At 44.5% G+C, this 13732-nt stretch overlaps 1 protein-coding gene across 1 annotated transcript in view; it reads left to right on the plus strand.

Annotated features, from left to right (window-relative positions):
• Positions 1 to 4093: 4093 nt before the first annotated feature.
• The window catches only part of T265_05310 (hypothetical protein), a gene marked incomplete at both ends in the record, with an annotated part of 10648 nt that continues 1009 nt past the window's right edge, over positions 4094 to 13732 (plus strand). Inside the window, 7 exon segments of the mRNA XM_009170293.1 lie at positions 4094 to 4151; positions 4651 to 4745; positions 6326 to 6418; positions 7489 to 7733; positions 11919 to 12024; positions 12712 to 12904; positions 12918 to 13130. Of these exon segments, the coding sequence (XP_009168557.1) occupies positions 4094 to 4151; positions 4651 to 4745; positions 6326 to 6418; positions 7489 to 7733; positions 11919 to 12024; positions 12712 to 12904; positions 12918 to 13130 (1003 nt within the window).

Consider the following 13732-nt stretch of genomic DNA (forward strand, 5'->3'; position numbering starts at 1 on the left):
TGTTTTACCGGATTGAGGTGCCTGCAGCACAACCAAATACCCGTTTTCTAATCACCTCGTTACTAACACGCTGACGCCATCCATAACCAGTCACGCTTCTGAGGCATCGGTGGTCGGAAACCTGAAGACGCCTCACATCCTCTACCCGCAGAGGCCATGTCTCGCACCCATACAACAACACAGTCCTTACTGTAGCCTGATACATCTCTTCGGCCTTCATTGCAAAAATACCGAACGAATTCCACATAAAACATTCAGAAAACCTGTCTGACTGCTCGAATTTTACTGTAACGCTTGAGTTGGTGTGCCGTGATATGCTCACTGCACAACACAGTCCTTACTGTAGCCTGATACATCTCTTCGGCCTTCATTGCAAAAATACTACCCGAATTCCACATAAAACATTCAGAAAACCTGTCTGACTGCTCGAATTTTACTGTAACGCTTGAGTTGGTGTGCCGTGATATGACTGCTCACTGCCCAGGCGTGGACCCTCTAGAATGGAAGATATTACTGTCTATTTGGTTAACCTTTAGTGTAGCCTAAGTACAGGTGGATGACAACAGCAGATTCACTCTGATTTGTTTGAAGAATGAATATCCCAAGGCACATGGACGGTTGGGCGTGGTAAAAGGTGAACAGTGAGGAATGTACAGGGAAATTTTAAAAACAGTTTCAACTAACCTGCTCTGAGTAGTGGTGCAACCCAGATCAAGTAATGCTTACAGAAAATCTTGGTGTTTGCCATTCTTCTCGTCCAAACTACATTCAAACACTGACCCTTTTGTACCGAAACAGGTTCGTTTGGTTTCAGACTTCAGAGGATGCACCAACCAGACGGAAAGGCTCAACAGATGTGTGCTCTCTTTGATCTTTCTACCTGAGGGCTTGTTGCAGTTACTGCTTCTAACCCCTGATTCAACTGCTCGATCCTTCTGCTTGGTTGTACTGCGAAATTTCGATTTCTTGATGTGAACCTATTCTGGACAGGGAGAGAGGCTTCCTTTCCAATTTTATTATTACGCGAACATTTGGTTTTATCTTCATTTTATTCGCTTATGATCGGGGCTTCATATTTTTATCATAAGTAAGGGCGTTGTTGACCCCTTGATGGTCCGAAATAAGTGAAAATACCCTCGCCCAAAGCGTCACGGGTGGCCATATTTGGCGTAGAAGTTTCATTGCCAGAAATATTCTTGGACACAAATGCTCATGGACACTGATCTGCTTCCGAATAAAAGCCCTTCAATGGAGCATATAATGATAATAAAAATCGTTCAGCTGTAACACCCTTCCGGTGCCTAGCTGCCATGCCACCCGGAGGAAGCACGAGGGCTGGGATACTGCCAGGTCGCCCAGGCCTAGACAGGAGAAGTCGAGTGGCAGAGGTCGGATTCAAACCTTCCGGTCAGTAAATTCGCGCTCTAACCACTTGGGCCATTTCGCCCCACATGGATAAGTTTTATGAGATTTTGTCAACACAGAAATCGTGTAAACGCTTCCGAAGACAGACATTTGGGTGAGCACAACATGATGAATTTTTTCAAACACATGATTTGGAGAAGAAAACAGTTCGAACGGAAACGCACAACTAAGTCAACTCAATTTATCACACAAAGTCCGTCCCATGTAGTAAGTAAACAGGCTTCCGGCCCACACCTGAAATGCGATGGGTATACTGAGTCAAATGGAAGTGAATAACTATCTGAAATGGTCTTAAAAACTCGATATTTTGGTGGGGTTCACCTGCAAAGAATGAAAATCCACTTGTATGTGGGAAGACAGGGAGGTTTGTTAGTCTACATGGTACTCGATGTTCTATCTAAAGTAGTTTGGTTTCCTGTCACGTGATGTTCGGCTAGAGACTGTTACATCTGACAGCCTTAGCGCCGGAAGACTCGTTATATCAAACAAACGAGTGCGAAAGTACAATGGCCTCAAGCTGTTTCTTAAGGAAACTGTTTGGCCTCGATCCAAGGCTGTCTGATGGACGTTTAGTAGAGTTTGAGGGTCTCAGTAAGTTTAGGGTATTCTTGAATAATCTTCACGAATCTGACCTTTCTTACAGAGACAGGTTAAACCGTACTCAGGATGCTGGAAGAGGGCCGTTTTTCGGTACCTTTGCCTCCAAACGAACTCATAAAAGTAGCTGTCCACTAAAGATTGGTGTGTGCCGCATTGGCGTTAATTCTGCATCTTGTAGATGTGCCGAAGAGATTCGATGGTCTGTGTGTGAGCTCCAGTCGTTGGACCTACAAAGTATTCGATATGATTAACCGTTTCATGAGCATAATTCATGTCAATCAGCGTTTCAATTCTTCGGTATGATGCCCACATATCGGAGATGATGATTTCGCCGGGAGCGATGCAGGCCTGGATTGTGTCCATCAGAGTGGTTGCAATTCGATCTGGCACTGCAAACATGAACACCTCTTTAGTTTCTCGGCAGATCTCTCCGAAAATCCACAACTGGGGAAGGACTCGCCCTGCTTGGCTTTTACGGCGAGATATTAGTGTTTCATCGATCTAGACGTGTAGACCTGGGCCACCGATAACTGTTGGAGTCTGCAAAAGCCGCTAGGCCCAAACTTTGCGAAGAAAGTCCTTCCAGTCAACAGCGGTTGTGTGGCTAATAAATAATTCCTCTGAGCAGAATTTGGCTATTGCCAAATTTTTGAACCAGCAATAAGTGAATAGATTACTGCCCTATCCTAAACTCCATCCTAGACCGCTGCAGCCAAGTTCCCTTTCGAAGACCGATGTATTGCCGACACTGTCGGGCATTACACCTCCACCCATCAGAAACAGTTGGAAGTGTAATATGGTGGCCATTGTTTCATAAACGTTGGTGATGGATCACCAAAATGAGGCTAGATGTGGATAAGGAATTGTTTTCATCAAAAACAGGTAGAGGTTGTTTGAGTACATTAAGCTGGATTTGGCGAAAAGTGGCGGGGCTTAACTTTTCGCACATGCACTTTTTGCATTAGGGCTTATCTGGAAAAGATCCGCCAACTCCGGAAAAGGTAGACGTTTTGACTGACCTAGACTGAATCCAGGTTTCAGGAACCCGCTTTTTGCCCCAGATTGACGAAACGCCTGTCAATAGGATGCCGGAGGCTCTAATAATTTCCCCCTAATTAGTATCGCTCCAAAGTCGTTCGATTACACACCCGAAAAATGGAGCACACTTTGTAAGAAATCCGTATACCCTCATATGGTCAGTGACAATGTTTGAAGCTGGAGGACAAAGTCGAAAGGATGATAAGTACTCTGCTGGAACCGTGGTACTGAGACGGACATCGGACAACGATTTTAGTCCGGTTGGATGAACAGATTTGAATCGACTGACCGCTACCCTTCTATACATCTTGTAAATAGAAAGTACACTTTTTTCGTTGTACGACTAAGTAGCGAATCCTGAGTTTTCGATGGAAGCCGCCTGGTAGATAAGGGTTTCACAGCATCTTTAGTGATATGTAAACAAGAAGCAAACTCAAGTCCCAAGCGTCGCTCGGCATATGTTTGGGGATGGGAGGTCTTCGAAAGGATGTCATTGGTCGGTAACTAAAATGTCTGTGGGTGAATTATGCTGGTTACTGTAACTTGTGAATCGATTTCTCTTGGGATAGGATGACTCTGGGTATAAAACTCCGGGACTGGAATTTGTGTCATCGTTTGTCTTCATAAGTTGAATGGCATGCAAAAAAAACCGGAGACTACACAGAGACTGCCTACTTTACAGAAGCTGACAAGGCCACTTTAATAGACATGTAATTTCCTTTTCGAAAAATACGCTCCTTTGCAAATCAATTTGGTTTTCACGAGAAACTCAACTGAATCTCTCGTGTATGATATTCTACAACTAAATGTGCTGCACACAGGCCGCCGCATGATTCAGTTGGCACGATATTCGAGATAGCGCAGTATATTTTCATAAGGGAATTTTCATAAAGGAATAGAACTCTTTGACAGCCAACCACCGGTTCCGCCCTTCCTGGGGCGTTTTCACGATATTGATTGCCGAAAACAGTCCAATTTGGGTTCAAGTAGGACATAAGGTTGACGGAAACTCGGGGACTGCGCCTATCTGATGAGCCCCAAGAAGAGTGAAACCGGTCGTGGGCTGTCGGAGAGTTTTCAGCAACCTTGTGAGTATTTTCCTTCATGAAAAAATGTAATTTCCTTGTTTTTCGTTTGGAACGGGTTCTGGTCGTTGCGTCATCTGACCAGACTAGTATAGTTTCCTCAAATGAGTTTTCAGACAGTTAATTTTTGTGTTTACCGCTGTACAGTAAGTACAAACAAACCGAGCTTAAGAGGTATAATGTTGAGGAAAAGAAAAACTGATCTGAGTTTCACAAAAAAGTTTATAACACGCTACATCATAACTGAGACCACACTGTCCTGTCAAAATTACAGAACTTTTTAAGGGAGAATAACCACCGCTTTTTAACAACCAGCTTTCTTATTATCTTATTTTCTTTGTTCGAGCCTTACAACTTTAGTGTAAATAGCTTGGTGGTTTTCCTGACATCCTGTGTACAAATGAAGGTTGCTGTGAATGGTGAGGTGATAAAACGCAGTTTGCCTAATCAAACTGAAGGATGAATGAATGAAAGCTTTCAGCTGTAGCAAGCACCCTTTCAGTGACTAGCTGCCATGCCACCCAAAGGAAGCACGAGGGCTGGGCTCTTGCCAGGTTGCCCAAGCCTAGGCAGGGGAAGTTGAGACGCAGAGGTCGGGTTCGAAGCAAAAACCTTCCGCGCTTTAACCACTGGACCATCTCGCTGAAGGAAAAAACATCATGAAAGTGCACTCACTATGCTGCCTTTCAAAGTCTCTTGATGCAATTTTGCATTACAGCAAATTCTCAGGTACAATTCCCCCCAATAAGTTTCAGAAACTCCCCTTGATGTTGACAAACGGAAGTACCCTATCCACTTGGGTAGGATTCCTAGCGGTCTCCAAATTATTTTCAAGAGATCAATCATTGCGCCACTTGGGTGTCATACACAAAGTCTATTTCAGCCGCGCTGATCAGAATCGAGGGGTTTTAATCAACCTTTGTAAGTAGTATTTTGCATTGAGCGAAATAGTCCGTCGTGCCAACTGGAAAATAAAGCTGCCTTTTTTGCAACACACCCGGCTGAAGTTTTCATCACACCTGAAAGATTCAACCGACATTCATTCGGTCATCTGGTCAGTAGCACGTGTATAACCTCACTAGCATTGATATCTGTTTGGTCGTTTTGTACGTGGTCTTCCGCCGTGACACAGTGACCACTCCAACAGCGACAACAACTGTTTGAATAAACTGTATATGACCCAGTATGGCTTGAGTTCTATAAACAGTCGCTGACCTTCAACGTAACTCGAGCGCTGACGACAATAGCACATTTTGGTTCAAAGTGAAACGGAATGTGGAGCGATAAACAGTGATTGTGCAGACTGCTATAAACAAACGGCTCATTTGCTACAGTGACCGAGGAGAGTTGTCCACGACAGACAAGCTAATGTGGAATAAACAAACCGACCTTACTGCGCAAGAGTTCAGAAGAATTGTCAACATTATCCAGAGGGAGTTTGTTTGCAAGTGACTTTTAAAGTGCATCACTGAGTAATCTAGTTGTGAAGTGTTTTCTCGTCAGTTTTGTCGTATCAAATGAACTGACTTTGGCGTTGATATTTCATTGTTTGAAGAGCATTCAGTTCAGACTTTAAAAGGTGGTTTCATTTGATCATCAACTTCATAACTAGCCACATATCTGATTTGGGTGTGCGGATTCATTGAGCGCGGTGATGCTGGGACAAGCCAGCGCAATTGATATATACCCCAGGAATTAAGTTTGGGAGGCGGAAATGTATAAAATATCCGGTCATATCAAAACCCGAAATTATGTGGAGTACTGGAGGGATCGGTTTGGTCCCCTCCTGTCTATCCATATGCGGTATCACTGGAGATCATTTGCCTGATCATTGAAACTGCAAAAAAGCTTGCTCACCAGTACGGCGGCTTTGAGTTGAGATAATGAAAGATGGTGAACACGTGGGGAATGCGAGAGAAGTACAATTTCTGTACACCAAATGGCGGAGATTTCGTCCCATATGTGGAGCTAATCTATGCGGATAAGCCGAGAAACACTGTATGGCTGAGTTAATCCCACCACTGGTCAGCCGCTCGTGGCCAAACTGTTGAGTATTTAAGCTACTAACCTGGAAGTCGTGGGTTTGAGACTTTCTAGAGTATCGTGAGATGCTTACGGCCGATGATTCCCGATAAGGATGAAACAACTGTACAGTGCTTCTCGGCTGTTCAACATAGATTGACTTCGCTGAGGAGAAGAAATCTTCACCAGACTCCCCAAATCTCCTCACACTACCTGCATGCTGGTTGGAGTTGGCTAGCAAGGACAATGTGAGTGTTCCGGTGTAGTGGAGGTCTAATGTTACAGTTGCGCCCAAGACAACACGCACTAATCAAAAACCGCATGCCGGTGTGGACGCCCCTCCGTCAAGTTTTTTCCTGGATCCAGGCCAATAGTAAAGTTTCTCACAAACACCAGCCACTCACCATCGTCCTTCCCCCTACGCTTCCACCCTATTCGCTGCGGCACAGTTTAGTGCAGCTGAGCCAGTTGTATCGCTTGACTTTGCACTTCGTCCGAAGCTTTACACGGCGCTTGCGTTCACTAGCACAGCTAACCAAGCGACTCCATATCATTGGGCTATCATTTGGTGAATTGTATTGGCGTTGCTTTTCAGCGCAACTGAATCTGCGGCATCAGGCCACCTCATGCTTCATTTGGTATGATATTCGAGATATCGCTTGAGAAAATCATAAACCAAGGATTCAGTTCGGTTCCAGGTGAGTTTCCCGTCAAAACTTAATTGGAATGAAAACGAGTGCACTTGGCTAATTTGGGTTCCACTAGAACATAAAGTTGACGGAAACTCGGGAACTACACCTGTCCGATGAGACCAAGGAGGGCAAAACTGGTCGTTGGTTTTCGAAGAGTTTTCAGCAGTCTTATTACTAGTATATCACGTCCAATCCCACCTAGTTTCATTCACGGAGACCAGTGCACCCGAATCTCTAGTAATCGCTTCTAATAAAACAAGCAAGAACACTGTCACTAGACTGCTCCATTATCTCGCAGTGTGACGTGATCGGAAAAACTTATGGTGAATCCGATCATGTGTTTGGATCGTTTCCTGTGTCTCAGCGACTCTTCTTCGAGGTCCTCTTTGATTACGAACAAAGAAATGCTAACACAAGTGAAAATCACCACACCATAAGTGATTTAGTTAGCTGCAGTGGAATCAGGTTGATCACAAGGTGATTGTCAGTGTACGTTGAAACAACGCTACAACCAGAACACACTTCTTTACTCTTATTATTACTGTTACTATTATTATACACTAGATGTTACAAAATAGTTACTTCGCACCTGCATTAAATCTACTGTAATTCTCTCCTCCTTTAAGGCCGTTTCCTTAAGATTAGGTGCTACACCTGAGATACTGGTACAGAGGTTGGTGGCAGAGAAAACTACTCACAAGGTTGCTAAAAACTGCTCGACAGCCCACGACCGGTTTCGCCCTTCCACTTCGGGCTCATCAAGTAGGCGCAGTCCCCGAGTTTCCGTCAACCTTATGTTCTACTTGAACCCAAATAGGACTGTTTTCGAGAAATACACTCATTTGCAAATCAGTGAGTTTTCAGCAACCTTGTGAGTAGTTTCGTTTATGAAAATATACTGCGATAGCTCGAATATCGTGCCAACTGAATCATGCGGCGGCCTGTGTGCAGCACATTCAGTTGTAGAACATCATAAACAAGAGATTCCGTTGAGTCTCTCGTGAAAACCAAATTGATTTACGTGAGTTTTGCTTTATTTCTTTGGAACTTTGTGACGACATTTTTACTCTTCGGTGACAATTCTGACAACTGACCCGAACTTTATCACTACTTGCAACTTTTTGAGACTTGTCTTCAAGTTACCAGCAGGGTTTATTGATTTTATTGGGTTTCAAATCGTTTCCCGATCACAGTTGATTTCCTCTTGTTGGGTCGTCGCATGTAGCTGTTATGGTACAATTCAGCGAGGGGATAAGCTGCCAAGTTGGACGGAATCTCCCCTGAGGTTTTGAAATTCACAACGCCGTCGAACATCTCAGTAATAATTGTCACACTGTCACCACACACTCCATCGAGACACTCTCAGGAGTGACCTCCCCTGAAGTAAGGTACTTGACAACCAGGTTAGCGTCACCATAGGAGGAGCTATCCTCTAGTGGAACGCCTCATTGACAAAAGGATGTTGTGTACCAGATAATGTAACATTGATTTAACGAGTTCTGTGTCATGTGTATCTGTCTCACCCCCGATGGGGCTACATTCGCCACAAACGTTCCAGTCAAACAAAGTGGGATGTTTGACTGTTCGAGTGTTTGGACTAAAATTTGTATTTCCCGTGGAGTAGAAGACAAACCAGCTGTCTACTTCTGTTCTGCCTTCACACTGAAACTACCGCAAACATGTGACTAAACCAGATTTTTACTTTGGCTACCCACTTTACACTGATTCGCTATTTTTCTGAAAATTCATCACGATGTGAATAAAAAAACTCTACTGCAGTTTCCTCACCCACCAATTGGGTTAGAGATCGGATTCGCCATTTTTATCCCTGATTCTATTGGGTCCGAGGGTTCAGCCCAGGACTGGCGGGCCTTTTTAAACGTGGGCTGGCCGAACATTCCAGAGTAGCCCAAAATTTAGCCAAGTTGCGTCAACAGGTTGCAGGTCCTGTGGGTGGTCTGTGATGTGGAGACTCTTGGTTTGACCAAACGAAAGGGGCCATTCACTACCCACCAAAAATTTCGCATTCCTCTTTTCTTGGAAGTGGGCATCCATTCCTTCAGACGTTTAGTACAGGTCAAGTGATCTGAAAGGCATGTATTGGCCATTTCGTACAGTTGGTTTGTGTTGAAGACGGAAAAGTTTGCGGAGTAAGGGTTTAGGGCTGAACAGTATCTGGACAGAAATGTCCTCTCAAAAAACACAACGGAGCCCCAAGTCAGTCATGGCATAAAAATTGACCTTTCAACGAATGGTCAACCCTCTGGCGAGGTCCACTTCTCTTTTTCATGGCGGTCCTTCTTGAAATGAGCATTGATTATTCGTTTGAATCTCGGCCTACATAGCACCGTCACTCCAACCAGCACGATCAATTTAATCAGGGGTGGTTTACAGAGTATCCGTCAGTTGGTTGGCGTGTTTTATTGGAGATCGCCTCTAAAAATACTAACTGAATGGAAACATTATTGATCTTTTCATGCTTTTTGTGTCAAAACATGCCCAAGGCAACCTTGAGTGCTTTATCTTCGGGTTTTGTTATTGTTTTGCCTAAAACCTGCTGTTTTGTGCACAAATAAAAGCCTACCCTTTATCCTCATAAGTAGTGTGTTGCGTCTAGACAGCGATACCTCCAATATTGCCCCAAATGAAACACGAGGCGGTCTTTGTGCACCCCATTCTGTTGAGCGAGAAATTCAGCTGAAGTTCAGCTCAGTTACTTTTTTAAGAAAAACAAATTGTTGTGCAAATATGTGTGTCTCATCTCCTTCCGCCCAACATACCGGTTGTTGTCCCATGGCCAGCTGATTACCTTACGCCAGACTGCGCTTGAATTCCACTTACTAATCAATAACACCGTCCTGTATGTTGATGACTAAGCCTGCTTTGATAAAAAGTTCAGTGTACGCGTGAGTCATCGCAATGACGCGGCAGTCACTTGGCCGCAGGCTTAGTGGGGGGGTTGTAATGGGAATCCTGGTGAACTTTCGTGTTGCGTGTCACGTGCGAACGTGTGGACTGCAAATTGCGTCTACTGGTCTGTGAACTGACTAGATGACAAAAACAACAGTTTTATTGACACAAACGGATAATGACCGCAATTGTGCCTTTGGAAATCCGACCACATTCTTTCTAATATACCATTGGCTGAGTTAATTGGCCGGAAACAACACAAATTATCCCAGTATGGAGAGGGGTTCTTGAAATCATCGTGCACTATTGGACTTTATTGGACAGAAACAACAAATCATTTTATGAAGCCAAACGACTAATCAACTGCGTTGAATAGCGTGAGGCTAGTTCCCCCCGAATGTCTCAGCTGCCTTATGTCACCGGGTCAAGAGGCTTCCAATTTCCCTTAGGGCTATACTTGATTTCCAGTTTCTTTCTTCGAGTAAGAATCTGGGGTTCTGATACAAATCAAGCTTCTGTGATGATAAGTGTCGATGAAACGGCTTTGAGTCTAAAGCCCTGAGGATTGACGACTAAACTTGCTGTTGAACCCATAATCCCGCAAATTACGCCGTGTCACGAATCAGGTGGCAACAGGTAATCTGTAGCTGACGAAGTGCGTTTAACAACCCCCCACTAAGGGATGATCAACATCGCAAAATGCCCGCCAGCAATGAACATCGCTCATAGTACCATGAGTCAGAACACTCCAACGTATCTGTACACTGCGTCGATAAGTCTAACAAATTCGGCCATCCATAACTCTCAGGTAGATGATTTCAGGTTGTTAACGCTCTGGTAAAATGCTATACATTGACAGCAAAATGTTGAGACAGACTGCCTAGTAAACACTACTCTAATTTCAAAGCAACTCGCTTTATCGAATGCTAGGTTCTGAGGTAGGCACATCAGGATGTGATCATCAACTGGTTCAAGTAGGATACCTACTTGTGTTCGTGCTTGCTGTAGGGCCGCGCGGGGTTCACCCGTGCAGACTTGTTTCGGCTGGAGACAAATATACCCGATGGTCGGGGCCAAAGTTACAACCCGAGTTTTCATAGTACACAAAAAGATCAGGCTAGTCTCAGGCTGTACTGAGGAAAGAGCTCAGCTTTGTCACTCGTCATGAACACTATAAGACCCGGAAAAATGTTCGTCTTTTATTTGAATGGAAACTTATTTGACCAAGTGTTTTCACAACAAGGGAGATCGCAAAACCAGCTACCGCAAGTCCATAGTATGCTGGCTAGAAAGGACGAAATCATGCCCTTTCAAAAAGTGCAGTTGGTCGGGATAGAACGGGCTCGTAGTGCGTGGGTAACCATGGTGATGAACCAATCCCCCTCAGACTGACGGAGAGTCTGGGACTGCGTCTATCTGATGAACACGGGGAAAGACAAAGTCCACAGTGGAGTGTCGGAGACCTCACAGCAACCTTGTAAGTAGTATATTCCGTCAACAAAGCTGCAACTACTTTGGCTGCATATCTAACCTAGTGAAGAGGAAGAAATCAGTTCGATGTTAACAGAGGACATGAAAATTAGTCTTATGCTGATGAGAGTAGGGTTTTCTTTAACGAGTTTGGGCCAGCAATTCTTCAGAGAAAGGACATATATGTGACTGCACAAAGGTCATGGAAAAGCAATCTTCTCTGCTTGCATCTCTCTTGCATCGATTAGCACTGGGCAGTAGGTCACGCATCCACAAAATTCGCTTCGAAGAGATATCCCTGCTTGGTGAACGACTGGGCTTGCACATGTTTATGCTTTATTGGTTGTTTATCAAGTGGCTGTCAATCTGTTCGCCGAGTTTGATATTTACGGTAACCTCACTGTCCTGTTAGGGAATTTTTCGTATTTGGTCGATTTTTGGTTTGCCCTATCTCCATGGTCCTTCTTCCGTGTCTCAAGGGATGACTGCACACCGTCCATTTTCAGATATCTTGATGATGAGGCCTTTAAAATCGCATGTAATTTGGGCTTCGAGCAGCAGGTGAGTGCTTCTGCTCACAACGGTCTGAGTAAAGCAGTTAAGAGGCAGCCACGCCTGTTGATCCTGGACTGTAAATGAGCCAGAACGTAACTAACGACGACCCGAGACCACTTAGGTCGTTGGTTGTTGATCAGGTGGCTGTTGGCTTGTTCGCCGAGCTTGGCAGTTGGCTTGCAAACTTCTCTTCACCGTACGAGGAGACATCGTCAGTGCGCAGTTGGGTAGGTGTTAGGTGGGGTGAAGCTTTGGTGTATAAGCCATGCTTATAAGGCAGATCTGCGTCAAAACACCCGGGTGGAAACGCATAGTTCAAACAAGACTTAGAGCCACTTGGATGGAATTGTAAGAAAACCGAACCGATCAACAACCTTTGTGACCGGCGGAATGGTCTATCTATTTTGGTAGGCCTCAAAATGAGTTGTATTGGGGGATCCAGTCAGCTGAGAGGGAAAGTACCATTCGCAGCATCTAACCAAATGGGAAGTGAAGCGATTTAATGCAGTGAATACTCTTGAATTCTCATAAGGTTGCGGAAAATTCGTCGACAGTCCACGACTGGTTTCGCCCTTCTTGGGGCTCATCAGGTAGGCGTAGTCCCCGAGTTTCCGTCAACTTTATGCTCTACTTGAAACCAAATTGCACGAAATCAGCGAACTACACTCACTTACAAACTAAGGTGGAAACGCATAGTTCAAACAAGACTTAGAGCCACTTGGATGGAATTGTAAGAAAACCGAACCGATCAACAACCTTTGTGACCGGCGGAATGGTCTATCTATTTTGGTAGGCCTCAAAATGAGTTGTATTGGGGGATCCAGTCAGCTGAGAGGGAAAGTACCATTCGCAGCATCTAACCAAATGGGAAGTGAAGCGATTTAATGCAGTGAATACTCTTGAATTCTCATAAGGTTGCGGAAAATTCGTCGACAGTCCACGACTGGTTTCGCCCTTCTTGGGGCTCATCAGGTAGGCATAGTCCCCGAGTCTCCGTCAACTTTATGCTCTACTTGAAACCAAATTGCACGAAATCAGCGAACTCCACTCACTTACAAACTAATTTGGCCTTGCGACTCACTTGGAACCCAGATGAATCCCTCCTTCGTGATATTTTTAGGCAACCGAATGTGCTGCACCAGGTCGCCTCATATTTCGGTCGCTACGATATTCGGTATATCGCGATACATGTATATTCGTAATGCACTACTCATAAGGTTGCCGAAAATTTGTCGACAGCCCACGACTGGTTTCGTCCTTCTTGAGGCTCATCAGGTAGACGCAGTCTCCGAGTTTTCGTCAACTCTATGTCAAGTAGGACATAAAGTTCCAGGTGACTCTTCCGCAAAACCAAATTAGTTTGCAAATGAGTGTATTTCGCTAATCCTGGAATTCCTTCCGCTCACGGAAACTGGAGCTTTTGAGGCAAGCTTAATTTGACCTTAACAAAGTCACATCTAGGATAAAGTGAGAAGGGTGGAACAACGCACAAACGTTTGCTTCTGAAGTGATAACGGAGTGTTCGCTGGTGGGGAGTATGGTCCGAATGGCTGGACGGACATGCTGTCAGCATAACTTTCTGAACTTCCACAGAGCTTCCAAAGGAATGTAATGGTTTCGAGAGAAACTGTTGTGATAAGGATACTGATTGAAAACCAATGAGTTGGGAAATCCCTTTAGACCCAGTAAATCTAGTAGTCTGACTGGGATATATTTTTCCAAAGCAACGGAGTTTCGAAATACACGACCAACCCCATAAAATGTACTTTTGTCTCCCATGATTTGTTTTTCCACAGTAGGCCAGCAAGTTGCTCAGAGAAACGGAAGGACTTATTTGAAAATTCTGCTGGTGGATGAAAATATTGAACGAAAAAGATTCAAAGGTAAGTGTAATCGCATCGTTGGAGCAGGACTACATCGAAATTTGCACTACCA

This window comes from Opisthorchis viverrini, assembly GCF_000715545.1.
Source record: "Opisthorchis viverrini unplaced genomic scaffold opera_v5_98, whole genome shotgun sequence".
In the NCBI taxonomy this organism is placed as follows: Eukaryota; Metazoa; Platyhelminthes; class Trematoda; order Opisthorchiida; family Opisthorchiidae; genus Opisthorchis; species Opisthorchis viverrini.